Source organism: Trachemys scripta, chromosome 6, assembly GCF_013100865.1.
Source record: "Trachemys scripta elegans isolate TJP31775 chromosome 6, CAS_Tse_1.0, whole genome shotgun sequence".
Classification (NCBI taxonomy): Eukaryota; Metazoa; Chordata; order Testudines; family Emydidae; genus Trachemys; species Trachemys scripta.
The window spans coordinates 23,357,921-23,375,828 of NC_048303.1; the positions used below are offsets into that span (position 1 = coordinate 23,357,921).

The window sequence follows — 17,908 nt, forward strand, 5'->3', positions numbered from 1 at the left end:
GGGGGGGATGGGGGGGGAGGAGAGACAATCAGCTGGCCGGGGATATCTGCAGCCCCACCACTCGCCCCTTAACCGTTCTTTCAGGAACCGCTTCTCACCTTCTTGTAACTGTTCTTCGAGATGTGTTGTTCATGTCCATTCCAATCAGGGGTGTGTGCGCGCATACACAGTAGCCGGAAGATTTCTTCCCTAGCAGCATCTGTCAGGTCGGCCTGGGCGCCCCCTGGAATCTCGCCTTCATGACGCTCAATATAGAGCCCTGCCGACCCACCACTCCCTCAGTTCCTTCTTGCCAGCTACTCCAACAGAGGAGTAAAAGGGTGGGTATCGGAATGGACATGAACAACACATCTCGAAGAACAACTGTTATGAGAAGGTGAGTAACCATTCTTTCTTCTTCAAGTGCTTGTTCATGTCAATTCCAATCAGGTGACTCCCACGCACAAGTTCCGGAAGCGGGGTCAGAGTTCAGATGTCCACTGACTGGAGCACCGCTCTACCAAAGGCCATGTCGTCTCTGGCCTGCTGGGTGATAGCATAATGTGATGTAAAGGTATGTATTGAGGACCACATCACTGCTCTGCATATTTCCTGGATGGGAACCTGCGCGAGGAACGCTGCTGAAGAAGCTCGCACCCTCGTGGAATGCGCTGTGAGTGAAGGGGCAGGCACCTCTGCCAGGTTGTAGCATTCTCGGATGCAGGACGTGACCCATGATGAAATTCGTTGAGAGGAGAGTGGAAGCCCTTTCATCCTGTCTGCCACAGCCACGAACAGTTGGATTGACTTCTGGAACGGTTTAATTCCCTCAGTGTAAAAGGCTAGCATTCGGAGAATGTCCAATGAGTGAGGTCTCTGTTCCTTGCCGCTTGAGTGCAGCTTAGGATAGAACACTGGGAGGGAGATGTGTCCTAGTTGATGTGAAATTGGGAGACAGCCTTCGGAGGAAAGCTAGGTGTGGCGTGAGCTGAACCTTGTCCTTATAGAACACCCTTGCATGGGGGCTCTGATGTTTGCCTTGAGCTCAGACACCCTCCTGGCTGAGGTTATTGCTACCAGAAACACCACCTTGTATGAGAGACAGAGCAAAGAGCAAGTCACCAGCAATTTGAAGGGTGGCCCCATCAGTTTGGAAAGGACCAGATTAAGGTCCCAGGCCAGGACCGGTTGTCAAACGTGTGAGTATAGCCTGTCAAGACCTTTCAAGAAATGGCTGACCATAGGGTTGGCAAAGACCGACCGGCCCTTCGCACCTGGATGGAAGGCAGAAATGGCGGCCAAGTGAACCTTTATTGACAACACGAACAGCCCCGGCTGCTTAAGATGGAGAAGATAGTCCAGGATAAGTGGTATAGAGGCAAGCATCAGAAGCGGACAGTGTTGCTCCGACCAGACTGAAAATCTCTTCCATTTGGCCTGGTAGGTAGCCCTAGTGGGGAGTTTCCTACTGCTAAGGAGAATTTGTCTAACCGAGTCCAACCAGGAGAGCTCCATCGGGTTCAGCCATGGAGCTTCCATGCCATGCGGTGCAATAACTCGAGGCTCAGGTATTGGAGATGGCCATGATCCTGAGTTATTAAGTCCAGGAAGAGAGGCAAGGTGACTGGGGTTTCCACGGACATCTCCAGGAGAGATGTGTACTATCAATATCACTGAAGCTTCTTCCCTCCGTACCTTGAGGAGCACCTTGTGAACGTGAGGGATGGGTGGGAATGCATATAGGAGATAGCCTCCCCACGGAAGGAGGAATGCATCTACAATAGAGCCTGGGCTGTGATTCAGGAAAGAGCAAAACTACTGGCACTTCCTGTTGTGTCGTGTGGTGAGCAGGTCTATCTGGGGAAAGCCCCACCAGTGGAAGATGAAGTTTGAATCATCCAGGCATAGGGACCACTCATGGCCGTAGAATGACCTGCTGAGATAGTCCGCCAACTCGTTCTGTACTCCAGGGAGGTACGATGCTTGCAGGTGTACTGAATGCTCTACACAAAAGTCCCAAAGCCTGATGGCTTCCTGGCACAGAGAAAAGGTGCATGCACTCCCGTTTGTGGATATAAAACATCGCCGTGGTGTTGTCTGTCATACCTGATACACATCTCACGGTCAAGTGGGCTCAGAAAGTCTGGCATGCTAGGCGGACCATGCTCAGCTCTCTGATGAGTTGGAGCGCGAGTTCCGCCTGAGACCAGAGGCCTTGAGTCCTGAGGTCTCCCAGATGTGCTCCCCAGCCTAAGGCCCACTTGTGAGAGGGATGGCTGAGGACTGTTGAAGGGGACCCCTGCACACACTACCTGCAGGTCGAGCAACCACAGGAGTGAGTCGAGGACCAGGAGAGGCAAAGTCACGCCGCTGTCCAAACTGTCACAAACCGGCCGATACACTGAGGCTAGCCACGATTGAAGCGGCTGGAGTCTGAGCCTGGCATGTTGTTCCACATAGGTACAAGCGGCCATGTGTTCCAGGAGTTTCAGACAATTCGTTTATGTGGCGATGGGGAACTGCCTGAGACTTTGAATGATATCACCCAGGGCCTGGAACATGGCTTCTCGGAGGTATGCTCTGGCCTGTGTCGAATCCAGTACCACCTCTATAAACTCTATCCGCTGAACCAAGCACAGCGTAGATTTCCCTATGTTCAGGAGAAGGCCCAGCTCATCAAACGTCGTTTTTATGAAGTTGACTTTTACCTCCACTTGGGCCAGGGAGCAGCCCTTGATCAGCCAGTCATCGAGGTACGGGAACATCTGTACCTGTTGCTGAGCAGGAACGCGACTACGATTGCCATGCACTTGGTAAATACTCGAGGCGCCGCTGACAGGCCAAATGGGAGGACTGTGAACTGGTAGTGGTTGTTGTTCACCACAAACCTGAGGTACCTTCTGTGGGACGGTGTAATTGCTATATGAAAATATGCGTCCTTCAAGTTGAGGGCAGCACACCAGTCCCCTGGATGCAGGGAAAGGATAATGGAGGCCAAAGAGACCATGCGGAACTTGAGTTTCTTCATGAACCTGTTGAGTTCTCGCAGGTCTAGGATGGACCTGAGCCCACCTTTGGCTTTCAGTACTAGGAAATACCAGGAGTAGAAGCCCTTGCCCTTCGACTCCTGAGGAACCTCTTTCACTGCTCCCAGTGATAGGAGCGAGTGCACCTCCTGCATAAGGAATTGCTCGTGAGGAGGCTCTCTGAAGAGGGACAGAAAAGGGTGGTGGAAGGATGGGAGGGCCAAGAATTGGAGGGAGTATCCCCTTTCTACCATCGGTCCAATGTGATACGGGACCAAGTAGGGTAGAAAGGGGATAGTCGGGACAAGAAGGTAAGGCAGGTTGGATCCAGCCTATGTACTGGTGTGCTGTCCTCGAGCGTGCCTTCAAAAGGCCTGCTTCTGGCCTGAAGACGGCTTACATTGGCCAGAGCCCTGGCCTGAGGATGGGTGCAGTCTCTTTCTGCCACTCCTGCTCCTCCTCTGGGAACTGTCCTGTCAGTTCTGCAGTTGGTAGAACTGCTGAGGAGGTTGCAGCCTGAAGTGCTTCCGCTGCATGGAAGGAGTGTGGAGGCCCAGCGACTTGAGAGTGGCTCGAGTCTTTTAGACTACGCAGCCTTTTTTTTGTTTTCTCCTAAAAGAGAGCCGAGCCCTCAAAGGGGAGGTCTTGGATAGTCTGCTGGACTTCATATGACAGACCAGAGACCTGTAGCCAGGAGCTCCTGAGGCCCTAACCAGAGTAGCCGCAACCACCCGGCTGCAGTGAGGCTCGGGAAATAAGCTTGCTCTCCTTCACCAGAGCTGAAAACTCGGCGCGGGTGTCCTGCAACAGCTCCGCAAACGTAGTCATTGCTCTGTAGGTATTAGAGGAGTATCTGCTTACAATGGCCTGCTGGTTCGAAATGCGGAGCTGCAAGCCACCAGTCAAGTAGACCTTTCTCCCGAAGAGGTCAAGTCTTTTTGCCTCCCAGTTCTTTGGGGAGGGTCCCTGGTAGCCCTGGCATTCACACTGTTTGGCAGCATCCACCACCAGGGAATCTGGTGGAGGATGGGTATATAAGTGCTTGTGGCCCGTCGATGGCACAAAATAGCATCTTTCATTTCGCTTAGCCGGCGGGGGGGGGGGGGGGGGAGGGGGAGGGAGGAATGAGGTTGGGGTCTGCCACAAAGTCTTTGTGGTGTCAGAAACGTTTTTTATGAGGTCAGGGAAATGTGTGCAGGCCCAGAGGGGGCGAGAATATCCACTATGGGATCAACATCCTCCACAAGCTCCTCAGCCTGGATGCCCAGGCCCTTGGAAACCTGCCGCAGCAATTGCTGCAGAACCCTGTTGTCCTCTAGGGCCGGGACTATGGAAGTGCCCGGCACAGCCTCTTCTGGCGAGGAAGAGGAAGAAAGCCCTGGAAGGAGTGGCTGCTCCCTTCCCTCTGTGCCCAGGGGGTCTCGCAGTGCCTGGGGTTCCCGGGCATTGATGTCCAGCTGGACAGTGCCGTGATAGATATTGGGTGCTGTGACTGCAGAAGACTGTCGATGCCAGAAGAGTCGGTGCCAGTGTCAGGATCGCTGGTACCAATGCCAATGTTGACGGAATCATTGTAATAGGCGGCGGTACAGGGAGAGCCGATATCAATGCCATGAGTGGTGGTAACCCGGCATCGAAAAGTGCTGGATACAGCTGGCGCCGACAGAGCTGGAGGTGGTATAAAGTTAGCCAAAGCTATTGATGCCACTCTGGAATGGGACCCCTGGCTTTGCCCTTCGATTTGGTGGAAGGCCCAGGGCATCCAGAAGGCCATTGCGTCAGGTTTTGCCATTGCGCCAGCCACGGTGCTAAGTTTGCTTCTCCTAGTCCTGCCATGATCTCGATCTCCTACTCCTGTCAGAGTGAATGTAGTCAGACTCCGATGTCTCCAAGAAGGAGAACCACGGAGGTGCAGTACTGCGAGGCACCGACAGTTCATGGCGTGGGCTAGGGGACCCACATGGCTCCCACACCTTGGCCGGGGGGGTGTGCTCTGGGGTTGGTGAGCACCATGACATCATAGCCGGCTTTCCCCTTGACGGTACCAAGGGACAAGACAGTGCTGGTGATTCATCTCTCCTGGGAGCAGAAAATGGCACCGTAAGGCACAACAAGTCCTGGGCCGCCCAGAATGCCTCCAGAGTCTATGGGAGCTGCAGCTGTTGACTCCATGGACCTGGCAAGGAGGCAGGGTCCGGACTTGACTGCACCGCCACTGGGGCAGGAGTCGACGCGACCCTAGCAGGTGAAGGGGCAGAAGTGGTGTGGCCCGACTGGGATCTCTCAGTGGCTGGCTCCTTGGTCTTGGATGAGGGAGAGCGGCCCTTCTCCGGCCTCCTTTTCTTTTATGGCACTAGCGATTGTGACCAGTGCCTTCCCGCAGCCTGTACACGGAAGGAGCTGTGACGGTGCAGAGAGGCTCACGAGTCCCTTTTCAGCACCGGTTCCCCTGTAGATGGTGCTGGGGCACTCTGCACCAAGAAAGAGGAGGTGATAGGCATGGGATCCCCCCGATCTGGTGTCTGACTGGGGCCAGAGGGCGGACTCCATAAAAAGGACTTTAAGACATTGGTCTCTGTCTTTCAAAGTCCTAGGGCAAAACCCGTGACAGATCCTGCACTGGTCTTTCTGGTGACTCTCCCCTAAGCACCTTAAGCACAAGGAGTGCGCGTCATTTTTAGGCATGCACTTGCCACAGGCCTCACAAGTTTTAAAGCCCGGGGACCATGGCATTCCACGAGGGGAATCCCCAAATTAAACCTAACCGCTAAAAATAACTACACTACCAGTACTAATAACTAACGGTATGAAGAACTATATACAATGGACACTGTGAACGGCGCTTGCCAAGGCAAGAGCTATGGGATGTTCCAGCTAATCGTCACTGGCAATAAGGAGGAACTGAGGGGTGGCGGGTCAGCAGGGCTCTATATGGAGCGCCATGAAGGTGTGACTCCATGGGGCACCCTGGCCGACCCGACAGATGCTGCTATGGGAAAAATCTTCCGTCTGCCATGCACGTACGCACTTGATTGGAATGGACATGAACAAGCACCTGAAGAAGTCATCCTCCACCCCAGCCTCATTTCCCCTGAGTGGGCTCTGCAGTGGGGAGTGGGCATGACTCCAGTACTGGCTTGGGTTCAGCCCGTTTTTACCTTTGCGATCCATTGAAAAGCGTCTGCCTGTCTAGATTTGGCCCACAGTCTGCCTATTGACTACCCCTGGTTTAACTAATCCACTTCAAATTCACACTTCTGGTTAATTCAGATTAATTTTCCTGGAAGTCCCCCTACAGACAAGTCCTAAAGCTAATTTTTTTCAAACGTGTCCTCTAATTTGTGTACCTCATTTTTCAAGTCCCTCATTCTAAGACATTTAGGACCTGATTTTCAGAGGCATAAAGCACTTGCAACTCCAAATGCAGTCAACAGAAGCTATGGATATTCAGCTCCTGTAAAAATAAGGCCTCAAGTAGAGCACTTCCAAACTGAACCAAATAAAACTGATACCTTCAAATCAAGATTAGATTTCTTTCTAAAAGATTTGCTCTAGTTTAAACACAAATCATTGGATTTGATTACTGAATTATTGAAAAAAATGACGGGGTGAAGTTCTATGGCCTGTATTATGCAAGAGGTCAGACAAATAGATCATAATGGTCCCTTCTGGCCTGAAAATCTCTTAAAGAGTTAGTGGACACTTATGAAATTTTTCACCAAAATAATGTGTTCATATGGAAATTTATACCTCCCCTGTTATACACACATTTTGTGGAAGCTAAGTAGATTGTATTCACTGTTCGAATACTAGTGCCACTGAAGTCAATGGAAGTGCACTCATGCTTAAAGTTAAGCATGTGTGGAAGCGTTTGTAGGATTATATTTAAGAGACAATGACATTTTATAAAGCATTTATTTAATCATGCTAGTTTTAACCAACAAGCTGCTTGTTTTATTAAAGTTTTAAACACTAGTGACTTTAAACAATTTAATTTACATTAATTAATATTATAGCTGCTGTAACTCAGTACAAAGCAGAAGTGAAGACGACTGCTATATTATTACCTGGAGATACTTCTAGCCTGTGTTTTTGTAATGCCCAGTTCTGTAGTGGAAATGCCACCCTCTGTTACAAGATCATCAATAACATCAGTAATACCACTTAGTCCAGTAATTTGCAGGGGATTGTCTATAAAACTCAAATTAAGGAAAAAACAATGTTGTTACTAAAACAGGAATATATTTCCAAGAAAAACTAAAATTAAAATATCTTAAAATCTTCACTTTTGAGCTCAGGTGGGCAAGAATATTCTCCTTATTCAAGAGCAAGTTACCCATACTCTTGTCTACCAAGTTGCCCATATTTCTACATGTGTATTGTTAGAGTTACACAGAACAATATTCTAGCTGTGACACACATGAATCCATTTTCATTCAATGGTTAAATACCTCTTCAATACAGAACTAAAGCCTGCTGGGTTGCATTTTTATTCAATAACTTTATAATGGTTTCATTGTGTTAATTCTGCCTTTTTATATGAGTATTTCAATGGAAGCTGTGTGTGCTTGTCCAAAAGCAAAAATTAGCCCATAAAAATAACATAAAAAAACATGCATAAAAACTAGTAATGTCTTTCTTAAATGCTCCAAATGTGCAAAAGAAACATAATTTTTAGTGGACTGCATGGTGTCTTATATAAAACATGTTTATTCATATCATATTAGTGCATGTTAAGGTTATTCTGATCCAGGTTACGTATATAAAACTGCCTGACTAGAAAAGCATGACATATATGCCTAGATTTCTGTATAGATAAGATTTCCAGTTTGATACTCCATTTTCCAGTAGGCTTTTTAGAAATACAATGTTGGCAATGCAGTTTAACAAAATCTGCGATTATTTCAAAACACTTACCTATCACCTAAATCTTCATTTATATGAATGTCTGAAATAGAAATAGCTTTAATCAATTAAAACACATGCATTAACATCTAATTTCTATGCAAATATAACAAGACATACAGATTTGTTAGATGAAATATAAACTTTCAAAATGGATATGTTTATATTATAATGAATATATGTACTATTGTATAGTCTTAACTACCTTGTGCTCATGGCAGGATTTTGGAATACACTATCTATAGAGCCCTACCAAATTCAGGGCCATGTAAAAATGCGTCATGGCCCATGAAATCTGGTCTTCTCCCATGAAATTTGGTCTTTTTTGTGCTTTTACCTATATTATATAGCTTTCATGGGGGAGACCAGCGTTTATCAAATTGGGGGTCCTCACCCAAAAGGGAGTTGCAGGGGGGGTCACAAGGTTATTTTAGGGGGGTCATGGTATTGCCACCCTTACTTCTGCGCTGCCTTCAGAGCTGAACAGCTGGGGAGCGGTGGCTGGTGGCCAGGCGCCCAGCTCTAAAGCCAGCGTCCCACCAGCAGCAGTGCAGAAGGAAGGACAAAAATACCATCCCATCCCACCTTCAGAGCTGGGCAGCAAGAGAGCGGCAGCTGCTGCCTGAGGGCCCAGTTCTGCAGGCAGCAGTGCAGACGTAAGGGTGGTAATACCATACCATGCCATCCTTAATTCTGCACTGTTGCTGGCAGCGGCTCTGTCTTCAGAGCTGCTGGCCAGGAGCCCAGCCTCTGTTCTCCAGTTGCCCAGCTCTGAAGGCAGTGCCTCTACCAGAACAGTACAGAAGTAAGGATAGCAGTACCGTGACCCCCCTACAATAACCTTGCGACCCCCGCACAACTGCTTTTGAATCAAGACCCCTACAATTACAATACAGTGACATTTCAGATTTAAATAGCTGAAATAATGAAATTTATTATTTTAAAAATCCTATGACCATGAATGTGGTAGGGCCCTAATCATCTAGCATCACTATTACTACTTAGTGGTCAGAGACATTCAGCGTAACAAAGATCAATCTTGGCCCTTAGTTTGGAAGGTACAGCTCTACTTTTAAATACAATTTAGTAACTGGTATAAAACCAGTCTGGCTTTTTATATCATTTGATGTCCACTGCTTATAAGCAAACCTCACTTGGGAGCTGAGATTTTAAAACAGTGGTGCCAACACTTTTCTCGTCGTGCCCCGCTTTATCAGTATTGGAATCTGTCCGCGCCTCCCTCCATTACTGAACAATTGGCTCAGCAGAGGAGCTTGAGCTGAAGGTAGGGCTCGGGGCAGAACTGGGGATGAGGGAGGAGCTGGGGCTCGAGGTGGAGCTGGCCCAGGGGGAGAGAGTGATAATGAGGGCAGAGCTGGGCTGGGGCTGGAGCCGGGAGTGGAGCCAGAACAGTGAGAGGAGCCGTGGCCAGGAGTGGAGCTGGGAGGGGAGGCAGGACTGGGGCCAGGAGCTGAGCTAGGGCCAAGAGCTGGGTCCAACCCGTGGCTGGGGTTGGAGCTGGGAGTGGAGCAGTGGCCGGAGGCAGAGCTGCAGCTGGGACTATGGACGGAAGCAGAGCTGCAGCTGGGGCCAGAGAAGAGCTGGGGGCAGAGCAGTGCTGGGTGGCACTCCCTCCCCGCCCTCCATGGGGGCTGGCCAGGGCCCCATCGCACCCTTCCAGGGGAGCACGCCCCACAGTTTGGGGATCACTGTTTTAAAACCATTAGGTAGGCTGCTACAGCTTGAGAGCTAGATTCATAGTCACTCACCAAAAGTACACCTCTACCTCAATATAACGCTGTCCTCGGGAGCCAAAACATCTTACTGCGTTATAGGTGAAACTGTGTTATACTGAACTTGGTTTGATCCGCTGGAGTGCGCAGGCCTCCCTCCCCCCCCGGAGCGCTGCTTTACCACGTTATATCCGAATTCGTGTTATATCGGGGTAGAGGTGTGCATATAATAACTAAGAATGTGAAAGAAGAGAACGGCAAGAGAATTGTCATGTCAGTACAAATATTTACTTTGCACATTGAAATGAGGCTAGATGAAATAAAATGAGCATTCAGGCTAGGATACAGCTAAGGGAACTGGTAGTACTGACATATGGCAACACATTTCATCGCCATGTGGTGGACTGGAGTTAAATTCTCATCTCAAGTCACTGGGCAGATAAAAAGGAGGGGATACTGGCTTCAGAATCAGACCCAAAATTATTTACTTTCCTTCAACAACATTCTAATGGAGGCATCCTTGGACATAACACAGGATATAATACCCCTCTGGACTGTCATCAAACATTAACATACATCTGTACATTAAACGTGTGTGCATGGGTTACAAAAACAGTGCTTCTACACTCCTGAATGCATAAATCAAGTAACCGAGAAAACTTGCAAACTGATCTTTATGAACATATTACCACCATGATACTTCACATAATGCTAATGATCTCATCGCACACTAAGCCATGAGGACCTTTGTTGGGCTTGGCAGAGAGATTGTGTTGCTCCTTTAAGGGTGGTTAGAGAGCCAGAGAGTTATCTGCAATACGGAGGAAGCTCCATCCCAGGTCAGCATGGGGATGCTGACCTATTACCCCCTCCTTGAGGTGATTGGAAGAGAGGGGGACTGTTTATGCTCATATCTGAGCCGTGAAAGCCCTCTTTTTGCCTGGACAGGCAGAGCACCACCCACCTTTCCAACAATATAAGTAGCTGAAATACCAGGTTTTCGTTATGATCCACTTTGGGCATTATGCTAGTTTCTCCTTCTGGGGGTCTGGGAAGGAGTTTTTCCTCACTGCCAGTTTGGCAAAGGCAAGGTGTTTTTTTTTTGCATTTCCCACAGTGGACTGGAGTTTTGGGGAGGAGGGAAGAACGAAAGGGGGGATTAGGCTATGATATTACAACTCATTATGTAAGTGCAGATACTCTGTAGGAAATGGATACAGTGATCAGATAAAATGGACTCGGGAAAGATTTAAAGGAGGTATTCATTGAAAGAGGGGAAACTGTGGGAGGGCAGGTTGCTGTGAGGTCGGGACTCCTATGACTGGGTATGGCAGGGAGTCAACCCCTCCGCCCTTTAGCCCCATTAACCCTTATTCAAGGGGGGTGGAGGAGGTCCCAGCAGCCTCCCTGGGTAAATGATTATGGAATTACCTGCACTGTACAATTTTATATGCTGGGTACTTCCAGACATTTAGTAATAAATTTGCAGCCTAATTAAACCACAAGCAGTGTCTCCTCTCCTCCTTCCAGCATAGCCAGACAATGAGAAAGATTGCAGCAACACAAAGAAATGTGTCTACTTGCTTTTTAACAAGTAAACGGGAAAAAGGGTAAATTAAAGAATGATACCGGATGATGACTTTATACGACTCAGAAGGTTAGCAGATGAAGTTGCAGGGGAAAGAGAGTGAGCTTGCAAGGCTGTATAACTGGTTACAGAATATTCAGGTCTTGAACCCTCCTCTTCTTCATCCATAAGATCTTCAAAGTCCACAGAGCTCACATAACGTGCTGATGCAATGGAAGAATTAATAGACACAGTAAGTAAAACATAGTAAAAAAAATCCAGACAAAAACCAGAAAATGCAGTGAAATAATATATTTATGAATTTGTGTTATGGATTGATTAATATACCCTTCTAACCAAAATAACCCCCAAACCCAATGTATTCAGATCACTATGCTGCTGAAAGTTAACCAGTTGAAGTATGGAGCCATACTGCTCCAGTCTGAGCTCCAGAAGTCGTTGTGGCTCCTGGAGTTGCCATGTACATGGTAGCCTGCCCATGTGAAGGACTAAATTATGGCTCATCCGTGCAGTGGGTCGTGGATCAATTTTGTGTATCAATACAGAATGTAGCCATGATCTGGCCATATATCTGATATGAAATCATAATATGTTCCCTCTTGGCCTCAATTAATCAGTACAGTGCAGCAGAGATACCCATATAAGTATTTTCAATCCATTTTCTAGACAAAAATAATCAATTACATAATCAATACCTCACCACTAAGAAACCAATTTAACTGATGTGACCTTTTATTAAGTCAGGCCAAAGGATAGTAATATATCCTTTTAGCCACCAAAACGGCATGAATAATGAAATTTTATTACAACGTAGGGAAAACATTCAGAGGCCAAATTATCATGTCTTACAAAATTAGTGTGGAAGCCAATGCAAGCCCTGCAGTTAATTTTACAAAACAACTGCAATAAGAACCATTACCTCTAAAACCCAAGATCAGGTCCTGCATCTTAGTCATGGAAACAATTAGAAGTATATAAATAATTTCTAGTCCAATGTGGTTGAGTAAATTCCCCTTATATCAGTACTCTAATTTTCTACCTTTCATTTTACCTCTTCTTGATTGGTAATCTGATCTTTCCCCAATTTTATAATTGAGGTAACATTACTTTAAGTGGTAATAAATTTGCAAAATTCCATGATTCAGCACAGGGCCCATCACTCCCCATTTAGCAGGACACATACCTTCATCAATAACTCCCACACCTTCAGAGAACAAGGAAGCTACACCCAAGTTCGGACTGGCAGCCATTCCTAAATCTTCTATTGTTTTTACTATCTAAGAAAAGAACCCACATACTTGATAAAAGTATTTTTGATTAATGTTTTGTTTAAATGAAACAATTATATATGAAATATTCATGAAAGGATTGTTTTAAACAGAAATATCTATTTAATATATTTAATAAATATATTCTTATTCAAAACATTTTCAACTAAATAAATAATTTGGTTGTGAGAAGAGCCAAAGGAGCCCTAATTGAGTCTTGTTCAATCGGTTCATGTAAACAGCAAATCTTTAAAAACCTTACCCTGCTAATGTTTACAATACTATTCACATGAGAAGTCCCATTAAGCTAATGCTACTCATATGCCTAAGGGCTTGTCTACATGGTGAGTTAGTGCGTAGCAAGTCATGGTGTGAAAAAAAAAATGTAACTGTTGTTCTTTGAGATGTGTTGCTCATGTCCATTCCATTCTAGGTGCGTGCGCGCCCATGTGCACAGTCGTTGGGGACTTTTCTCTTTACGTTATCCATAGAGTTGGCTGTGGTGCACCCTTGAGTGCCGCACTCATGCATCGGTATATCAGGTAACACTGATCTTACGTCTTCTCAGTTCCTTTTCGCCGGCAATTCTGACAGAGGGGCAGGAGGGCGGGTAATGGAATGGACATGAGCAACACATCTCGAAGAATAATAGTTACAGAAGGCAGGTAGCTGTTTTTTCTTCTTCGAGTGCTTGCTCATGTTGATTCCATTCTAGGTGACTCAGAAGCAGTATCCTCGGAGGTGGGCTCAGAGTTCATAGTCTACAGCTGTGGTCACCAACCGGTCGATTGTGATCTCCGCCAGCACAGCGGGGCTGCTGCTAAGACAGGCTCCCTGCCGGCTCCGGCCCCACACCGCTCCCGAAAGCGGCCAGCGCAGCCTCATGGCAAGGGAACAGGGATCTCCCTCCGCACGCTGCTCCTGCCTGCAAGCACTGCCCCTGCAGCTCCCATAGGCTGGGAACAAGGAGCTATGGCCAATGGGAGCTGCGGGGGCAGTGCTTGCAGAGAGGGACAGCGCGCAGAGCCACATGCCACCCGCCTGCCCCCAGGGGCACTTTGGCCCCTTTTGGAGCAGTGTAGGGCTGGCGTAGGCAGGGAGCCTGCCTTAGCGGCAGCCATGCTACACCACCACCCAGGAGCTGCCAGAGGTAAGTGCTGCCCGGCAGGAGGCCGCACTCCAACCCCCAGCCCTGAGCCCCCTCCCAGAGCCATCACCCCAAACCAGCCCTGAGCCTACTCCCGGAGCCACCACCCCGTGCCCCCTCCTGCACCCCAACCCCCTGCCCCAGCCCTGACCCCCCTCCCAGAGCCAGCATCCTGTACCCTCTCCTGCACCCGAGCCCAGAGCCCCCTCCTGCACCTTGGTTGTTGATATAGAACATAGCTGCTATACTGTCCATCAGGACTTGGACCACCCTGCTCTTTAGGTGAGGTAAGAAGGTGTGGCAGGTGAAGCGGACCTTCCTGATATTGATGTGTAGTGAACAACTGAGGTGGGACCAATGACCTTGTGTGCTGAGATTGCCTAGGTGGCTTTCCCACCCCAGGTCCAAAGCATCGGAGATGAGGGTAATCAACAGCGGGGGCAGGGGAAGAGGGGGCGCATGAACGGGGCTCCCTCCAGCAGTGATGCAGGGTTTTGCCACCATGCAAGTGACAACAGAACATTGTCCGGGACCTTGACTACACGGTCCATGCTGTGTCTGTTGGGGATGTAGACCAACACCAGCCACGCCTGCAGAGACCTGAAGTGGAATCACACATGCCGAACCACGTAAGTTATGGCTGCCACATGGCCCAACAGCCACAGGCTTGTATGAGCGGTGGTGAGAGGGTGAGCTTGTGTACACAAGATCAGGTCCACCACGGCCTGGAACTGGGTCTAGGGGAGGAAAACCCTGGCCCAGGTAGAGTAAAGGATCGCTCCAATGAACTCTATGCGCTGCGTCAGGACTAAGGTTGACTTTGTCTCATTTATTAACAGCCCCAGGTCGCAACACGTGGAGCAAACCAGGTCGAGATGATGATGTACCTGATCCCGGGATTGGCCTTTTATTAACCAGTCGTCGAGGTACAGGTAAATCTGTACACCTTTTTGCCTCAGGTAAGCGGCCACTGGCACTATACACTTTGTAAACACTGTCAGTGCCGACAACAGGCCAAAGGACAGTGCCGTGAATTGAAAATGGCAGTGGCCCAACAAAAACCGGAGGAAACACCTGTGCCCAGGGAAAATAGAAATAGGCGTCCTTTAAGTCGAGGGTGGCACACCAGTCTCCTGGATCCAGGGAGGGGATAATGGAGGCTAGAGAGACCATGCAGAACTTTAACTTTCTGAGAGACTTGTTGAGCTGTTGCAGGTCTAGAATCGGTCTGAGGCCTCCATTTGCTTTTGGGATTAGGAAATAACGGGAGTAGAACTCTTTCCTTCTCATGTCTGGAGACACCTCCTCCACTGCCCCCAGGAGCAGGAGGCTCTCGACCTCTTGCATGAGTAGTTACGCATGAGAAGGGTCTCTGAAGAGGGACTGGGAAGGGGGATGGGAGGGAGGGTCAGCCACAAATTGCAGGATGCAGCCCAAAGAAATTGTGTCGAACACCCAACGGTCCAAGGTCAGCCACGGCCAGGCCGAATGGAAGGAGCGTAGACAGTCGAGGAGAAAGCAGGGGGGGTAGATCCTGGGCAGTAGCTGGGCACCATCCTCAGGCACATACTCAAAATGCCCATTTCTGGCTGCCCTGGTCTTTCTAGCCTATTGAGTGGTGTGCAGGTCCAAGGACCAGAGGCTGGCATGGGAGTTTTTAATGCTGTGGAGCTGTGCGTCTGTCAGCTCCGAGAAGAGCCCTGCTCCCTCAAACAGGAAGTCCTGAAGGCTAGCCTGCATCTCCTGGGATAGCCTGGAGGACTGTAACCAGGAGCTGCGCCTTGTGACCACCACAGAGGTGACCACCCTGGCCGCTGAGTCCATAGCATCGCTGGCCATCTAGAGGGTGCCTCTCGCCACTGCTTTGCCCTCTTCCACCAAGGTGGCAAACCTGGGCTTGGTCCTGTGGAAAGCCCTCCTTGAACTTGCTGATGGAGTCCCACCCGTGAAGTTGTACCTGCCTAGCAGGGCCTGATGGTTAGACACCCGAAATTGCAGGCTGACTGTTGAATAAATTTTCCTGCCAAACAAGTCCAATCTCTTGGCATCTTTATTTTTGGGTATGCCACTGGCCTGACCCTGCCTGTGCCTTTTGTTGATGACAGACACTACCAGGGACCTTGCTGGAGGGTGGGTGTACAAATATTCAAATCCCTTTGCTGGAATATAATATTTCTTTTCCGCTTTTTTGGAGGCAGGCGGAATGGAAAAGGCAATTTTCAGGACTCCTGGGAGAACAGGCATCACAACCCGGGCCGGGATGGAGGAGGGTATGACGTTGAAGAGGTCATTGGACTCTTCTGCTAGCTCCTTGACCTCCAAGTTCAGGTTAGCAGCCACCCTTTTGAGCAGGGCCTCATGCTCTTTGAAGTCATCAGGGGGCTGCTTGCTTGTGAGGGATTCGCTACTGCCTCATCCAGAAACAACAAAGATGACGGTACCGCAGGGTGGCTTCCCTTTGCCTGCCCGGGGACGGCTCCTTGGGCGTTGGGGCCCATTGTGACACTCCTGTGACAGACTCGGCACCATGCTCTGATACCGGTGCCTGCTGGTCCAGAGGCAGTTTGTCTGGTGTGGCCTGAGAGGAACGCTGGGAGTACGGGACCAGTATGATGGGTACACCCCATGGGCTCCAGTATTGCCACTGCGGGCCTCTGCCCCTGCTGCCGCCGGAGCTGTGTCTGTCTCGCGGGCCACTGGCGATTCGCCTCTCCTAGTTGAGGGGTTGAACTCTCCCACAGACTTGGATCACTGCCCTTCTGGTGACCAGGGCAGAACCACAGATGCCTGAGTCTGTCAGCTGACCCTCGTCGGCGACCGGTAAGGAAAGGGCAAGGAACGGTGCCTGCCCGAAGAGCGGTATCGGGGAGTCAGAGACGGTGACACGACCAGGAATGATCTCACACCGTGAGGGATCAATGCCGGAGGGACTGCTTAGGCAATGGGGATCTGTGCCATGGCAATCTCTGGTGGGAGGCATGGCAGTATCGTGGGTAAGGTGACTGCCATTGTGACTTGGCTGTCTCGTGCCTTGTAGGTGGCGACCTTGGTGTTAGGGACCTGGTTCTTCTAACCAGAGACTGAGGCTGTGGCACTGGGGTCCTAGGTCGCGATGACGGAGATTGACACCTGCGGTCCAGGGATGCTCCATTGCTTTAAAGAGAGGTCCGATAACCAGCTTCCCCTTAGAGGTCTGGGCCTTAACCGAGTACATCGCCTGGCTTGGCATCTGCAGTGCTGGCCAGCCTACTTGTTCCTTGGCCGGCAGGGGCACGTCAGGCACAGGTGGCCCTACAAGGGGCAAGGATCCCCTGCTGCCCCCAGAGTGGATATCCCAACTCCTTTTGAGTTCGAGGGCAAAAGTTTTTGTAGATCTTGCACTTGCCTTTTCTGTGTGATTTCCCCAGACACTTTAAACAGCTATCGTGGGGGTCATTAATGGGCATCGGCTGGGTACATGATGAATATGGCTTAAAGCCTGGGTAACAGGGCATGCCCCACTCCGCAGTGAAATCCCAGCCAGGGCTTTAAAAACTAAAACTACTAGCTAACATTTAACTTAATGGCCAAACTAAGTACCTAACAATTAACTACAAAGGAGACAGAACAATGGGCTGAAAGAACTGCTAATGTTCCTGCGATGCAAGACAAGGTGCTCCAACCAACCGTCACAGGCGGTAAGAAGGAACAGAGTGCGTAGGGTTAGCGCATGAGTGCGGCACTCAAGGGGTTGCCACAGCCGACCCTACAGATACCACTAAGGCAAAAGTCTCCAACAATTGTTCATTTGGACATGTGCACACCTAGAATAGAATTGAAGAAGAACTATAGTGCACCCTGCTACCATACACTAGATGTTCACAGTGCACTTAGACATACATCCATTTCAAACAGCAGGACTTCAAAGTACACTACAGAATTTTTAGAGTGTGATAGCCAAGTCCAAACAACCAATTAATGCACTGCAAGCTAGTGTGCAGGAGACTAATAACCTGGCTTGCTGCTCAACTAACACACTACATAGACAAGCCTTTGTGTTTTCAGGAATGCACCCTTATAACATGGTTGTTTTTATACATATCTTTATACAGCTGAACTATTCTCAGAATGTTAATTTAAAATAGGTAGCAAGGTGCACTACAGTTTCACACCCTGACTTGCTACGCACTAACTCTCCATGTAAATGTTCTAAGTCAGATATTTCAAAATTCTAGCAACGAATGAGTTTCCAGGTGGTGTGAAATGTACCTGTGCAAACCAAA

General features: G+C 48.9%; 1 protein-coding gene across 3 annotated transcripts in view; it reads right to left on the minus strand.

Moving 5' to 3' along the window:
* The window catches only part of CPLANE1 (ciliogenesis and planar polarity effector 1), a 171,251-nt gene that overhangs the window by 24,371 nt on the left and 128,972 nt on the right, over positions 1–17,908 (minus strand). For all 3 annotated transcript variants that reach the window (XM_034773138.1, XM_034773139.1, XM_034773137.1), the window contains 4 exons: positions 12,415–12,508; positions 11,273–11,434; positions 7,923–7,953; positions 7,073–7,204 (listed from right to left, as the gene is read on the minus strand). In XM_034773138.1, coding sequence (XP_034629029.1) covers positions 7,073–7,204; positions 7,923–7,953; positions 11,273–11,434; positions 12,415–12,508 — 419 coding nt within the window. The remainder of the gene's footprint in view (positions 1–7,072; positions 7,205–7,922; positions 7,954–11,272; positions 11,435–12,414; positions 12,509–17,908) is intronic.